Here is a 5,605-nt window from a genome sequence, read left to right as displayed (position 1 = left end):
GATCAGTACTCTTACCTTACTTGTGACCCATAGGCTCCCATGGCCCAGTTGTGGTCGTTGCTACCTAAACTCACCTGCAGCAGCCGCCCTCTGACAGAGGGGATCACATGACCAGACCTAAGCAAACTAAAAAAATTTAAGTATACAGATTTTTTTTTTTTTTTACACAGGGTAGGCAAGATGGGTAGGAGGAGGAGTGAGGGAACAATTTTAAGAATGGTTAGTGTTAGACTTGAATTTCACTTTAAGGTGTCCGTTTATGAAGCAGTGATCAGCGGTGATCCCGAGGATCACCGCTGATCACAGTCCATAAACAGTTTATGAAACAGTGATAATCGGGGGAGAACATGTTTGAACTTGTTCTCCCGCCGATTATCTCTACACGCAGAGAATTCTCATGAATTACACAGTAACGGCCAGTTTATGAAGCGGTGATCTCACCGCTTCACTGGCGATCTGTGTCAGAATTCACACTCCCAGGTTCACCAGCTCAGAGGTGGTGAATCGGGGAGTGAAGAGGAAATCTGGGGGGATCTGAGGGAGAAGGAGGAAGATTTTTAACTTCCTTATGCCTCGTTCAGACCCCCCAACATTGTTAGCATGTCCCCCTGTCATATTTATGTGTATACATATAATGTGTATATGTATATATATATAATGTGTGTGTATATACATGTATATATAATGTGTGTGTGTGTATACATATGCATATAATGTAGGGGGACTCATTATTTTATTAACATTAATTGTCCGTGTATTGAGCGGTGATAATTTATCACCGCTTAATAAACTGACATCTCTGTATTTCTGGTGCTGTAATCTCGTAAAGTCTCACGAGATTCCAGTATCAGGGGCCGTTCTCCACTGTTTGAAGCATTTGTAGATCTCTTCACTCCTCCGAAGGTGAAGCGATCTACAAAGCTTCATAAACAGGCACACAGAGGAGAAAGATCTTCACTGTGAATGCCGGAGAACGAAGCAGTGAATAGATTTCACTGCTTCATAAACGGACACCTAAGCCTTTTTAAGTAGGAGAAATTAGAGTGTTTTCTATTTATTGCCTGATTGGAGACTTTAAAAGGGAAACCTATGCATTTTCTCCAGTGACTCTATACAGTATGTGATTTAGTAAATATACAGTGTTTTAAATATTTATGTGCTTAAAGAAGAACTAAAAGCTGTAAGCTGTGCCCAAAAATGGCAGGCAGAGAGAAAAGGACTAAGTCTAGGTTCACATCTATGCGGTCTATGCTTGATGCATTTTTCAGGCTTGTTTTGTGGTGCAATTTGCATTTTTAAACCCTAGTTTTTTATGCATTTTTGCATGCAGTTTTAATGCATTTAGCGCTTTGCGTTTTTTTCTCTTTAACCACACTGTATATAGCTGGTTGCTAAAGAGCACTGAACAGAGGCACAGACAAACAGACATGGATTTCTTCAGAAGAACAAGGTGGACGAGTTGGTAGAAGCCAAGCTGGAGACGCACACTGTATAAGCTGGATCCGGACATCATCCATCCACAGTCCCTGCAGATGGCAAAGTCTGCCTGCGTGTGAGACCTCGCCAGAGAGGAGGTCCATCATTGAGGGTAAGGGTCCACCTTTTAATACTGTGGGACTATATGAGAGCTCTTATCCTCATTTCCCTCCCTCTCCATATATATGTGCAGTGTCTGACTGGTCGGAAGGTGGATGCTTCCTCCTGCTTCTGTGAAGTAACTGTTTATGTATGGGACTCCCTCTCCTACTGTTCATCATAAGAACTTTCGCTCCTTGGAGTATTTCATCTAAGGACTGTTCCTTATCCATTTGGGTTGTGAAAACTTTTCTTGAAATGTTATGACATTTTTCACAGCTTTTTACCATTTATTAATTATCAATATTTTTTGATGCACATTTCTGATTTTCTTACAGGGATTTAGATTATGTATTTTTTACATAGATTATGTTCATTATGAGCGCACGTTTGACATCACCGGATGGCCATGCCCCATGGCTATATAATAACTGGCAGACAGTGGAGCTGACACAACAGAGGGAGCCAAGCCAGTGTCAGAGGAGGACTGTTTTTTTTTTAAATTTTCAGTGGGTCAGTGGTGGCAGAGGAAGAAAACATCACTGGAGGGAGAATAAACCACAGGAGGGAGAAGACAGCAGAGGGAGAATATGCCACTGGAGGGAGAAGAAGGCGGAGGGAGAAGAAACCACTGGAGGAAGAAGACATTGGTGGCGATACCAGAGAAAGAAGACATGTTGGAGCTACAATGGGGGACAGTCTTCATTTTTAATAAAGGACTACTGTTTTTCTTTATTTTTGACACTTTTTTGGTGAATGAATAGGGGTGCAATGTACCCCATACTCATTCACATGGGTGGGCCAGAATCTGGGGGCCGCCTTGTTAAATGGGGCTTCCAGATTCTGATAAGAAACGTAACGCAAAACGCATCAAAAATTGCATCACAAAAGCAACACTTGCGTTTCTGGTGCGACTCTATTGAAGTCTATTACACACAAAACATGGAGAAAAGTCAAATCAGCTGCAAAATGCATAGATGTGAACGTGTACCATAGGAAAGCATGTTAAATGGACTGTAGTGCATTTCTGCAAACTGCAAAACGCACAAAAAATGCATAGGTGTGCATGTATGGTAAGTATTGCTGTATCTGAGGTTTACATTTACTGACATGCTTTGTTTTGCCCTGTGTGACTATATGAAGGAACTCACCTTGGTGCAGACATGGCCTACAAAAAGGACAGCAGTGAGAACAGTAGTGACATCACCAAATTTTACTCCAAACTTCCTGAGACTAGCAATTTAGAGGCAGCTGTACCTTAGTCTTACAATGCAGACATACAAACATGAGGTTATAGGTACAGGAGTGACTAGGCACACCCACATACTAGGAAGTCTACTGAATTTTTTCAGGAGTAATTCACAACAAAAGTGAATGTTTTAGGGTATTGCTGAGGCACTTTTAATACTTCTAGATGTTCCTTATAACATAGAAAATATATTTTTGAGATCAGGTCCACTTTAATGTTGAGTTGAAGTAGTAAATAATAATGTTTAATTGTATGACAATAAAAGATGTACATGAGCTGCATTCTAACCATAATCTTTTAAAAATAATTTTCCCTCTGCTAGCCATGAAATCCTAGCAGATATTTTTACCATTCCACCACTCAAAACAAAAAAAAAAAGTATTGTTTGGAGTTACGCAATAAAAAATTCAAATAAAAAAACATTTTATTTACATGTGCAGATGAGCTAACAACCTTTTTTTGCTCTGAATGCATTTCTGCAAAGCCTGTTTTATTTCCTTGTTTCTTAGACAATAGATAAATGGATTTAAAAGTGGAGTCAAAATGGAGTAGAACACAGAGATCAACTTGTCCTCTTCAAATGAATAACTTTCTCTTGGCCTAACATACATAAATATAACAGCCCCAAAATATATTATAACCACAGTCAGGTGGGAGCCACAGGTGGAGAACACTTTTTGACGCCCTACTGTGGATGGTATCTTAAAAATGGCAGAAATAATACTGATGTATGACAAAAGAATGAACATGAGGCAACTAAAAATAATGATCCACATTAAGCTGAAAAAATAGGATTTTAGCAGAGATGTATCAGTACATGAAAGCTTTAATAATGGTGAAACGTCACAAAAGTAATGGTTAATGATATTTGGTCCACAAAAAGATAATCCTACTAAGGAGACCATGGGTAGTAAAGAACCAAGGAAGATACCCAGCCAACAGCCACATGCTAGGCTCCAACAAACCTTTGAGGTGACAATGGTATTATACCGTAAAGGATGGCATATAGCCACATATCGATCATACGCCATAATGGCCAATAGGAAATGCTCTATTCCTCCAAGTAAAAAGAAAAAATAACACTGAGTAAAGCAAGCTCTGATGGATATTTTGTTTATGCTGGTTAGAAAACCTAAGAGCAGCTTAGGTACAGTCACTGTTACGTAGCAAACCTGCATGAAAGCAAAGTTGCTGAGAAAAAAGTACATAGGACGATGAAGGTGACTGTCTGCTTGAATTACGGTAATGATAACAATATTCCCTGTCACTGTTAATACATAGGAAATAAAGAAAATAAAAAAGAGGAAGCGCTGAAAATTCTGATTTGTTGGAAATCCCACAAGTATAAATTCTGTCACAGCACTTTTATTCCAGAAAATCCAATTTTGCATTGTATTCTAAGGCAATCCTAATCATGAAAAAAAAATGTAACTTTTTACATAGTTAAATATTCTTTTAATATATGCTAACATACAGTATATGCTATATGTCAGTTAAGCAGATGATTATTATAGATTTTTTTCCTTTTGAGTAGGTAATAAAACACAAAACAACAGTATTGATTGTCTCATTAATTATGATTATTTAGATATGGAAAATCCACAGTTATTTCTGTTGATATTTTCCAGTGAATTCAATAAATTTTGGATTAACAATATTCATAACATAATTTTTTAATTAATAAATATACAAAATCATACACAATCACACAGCATAGTTTCCAAACTAAATATTGTGCATTTTCCTAAATGATAAAGGGTTGACCGATTATTGAATGAAGAGTGCTTATTCCAAAGTTCCAATTCTTCAATTTAATTTGCTCTACTGAAATGAGACCATTAAAAAATGGATTCTAAATGGGATCTGTTGGGTTAATGCACTTAAATTTTAGCACATAAGTATAAGTACTCTTTATTGTATAACTAAAGGCCATTTTTTCTCTGTTAGGCTAGAGTAAGGGAGGGTTGTAATCCTGTCAGATGTTCAGTTAACCGTTCCATAGCCAAAACAGGAAGAGAGAGGAAATACTTGGTTGTCACCATGGAAAAAGTCCCCTCTGTTCCTGTAATGGTGACAATCAAATATTTGAAATGTACTTAAATCCCATTGATAATAGTAAGCAGGGCATATAGACAGGGTGAATCTCTGTTAAGGGGGCACAGGCAGCAATAAAACCCGACAGGTATTCTAATCCCTCTCCATTCTATCCAAAACTGAAATAAAACTTTGTCTAATGCCGCATACACACGAGCGGACTTTTCGACCGGACTGGTCCGACGGACTATCAGATGGACTTTCGGCAGACTTCCAACGGACTTTCCCAACGAGCGGACTTGCCTACACACGATCACACCAAAGTCCCAAAGTCCGACGGATTCGTACGTGATGACGTACGACCGGACTAAAATAAGGAAGTTGATAGCCAGTAGCCAATAGCTGCCCTAGCGTCTGTTTTAGTCCGTCGGACTAGCATACAGACTTTTCGATAGGAACTGGGTCCGGCGGAGTTCCGACGTAAAGATTTGAAACATGTTCCAAATCTAAAGTCCGTCAGATTTTCAGCCGAAAAAGTCCGCTGCAGGTCCGATGAAGCCCACACACGGTCAAATTGTCCGCCGGACTCGGTCCGTTGGACCAGTCCGGTCGATCAATCTGCTCGTGTGTATGCGGAATTAAGTTTCACTTTAATAAATAAGGCTATTGGTACTATTTTGATGTCATGGAGAATGTGTAGTGTATGTACAATATGTGGAAAACATGTATGATATACAGAATTGAATC

At 38.9% G+C, this 5,605-nt stretch overlaps 1 protein-coding gene across 1 annotated transcript; it reads right to left on the bottom strand.

The window, feature by feature from the left end:
• Window positions 1-3,252: 3,252 nt before the first annotated feature.
• LOC141113410 (olfactory receptor 6B1-like) lies at window positions 3,253-4,215 on the bottom strand. The gene has a single exon (XM_073606512.1). The coding sequence runs from the start codon at window positions 4,213-4,215 to the stop codon at window positions 3,253-3,255; it is 963 nt and encodes a 320-aa protein (XP_073462613.1).
• Window positions 4,216-5,605: the final 1,390 nt, after the last annotated feature.

The sequence above is a fragment of the Aquarana catesbeiana genome, linkage group LG01 (assembly GCF_042186555.1).
Source record: "Aquarana catesbeiana isolate 2022-GZ linkage group LG01, ASM4218655v1, whole genome shotgun sequence".
In the NCBI taxonomy this organism is placed as follows: Eukaryota; Metazoa; Chordata; class Amphibia; order Anura; family Ranidae; genus Aquarana; species Aquarana catesbeiana.
The sequence above is the reverse complement of the archived record's forward strand: the minus strand, read 5'-3'. Positions and strand labels throughout refer to the sequence as shown.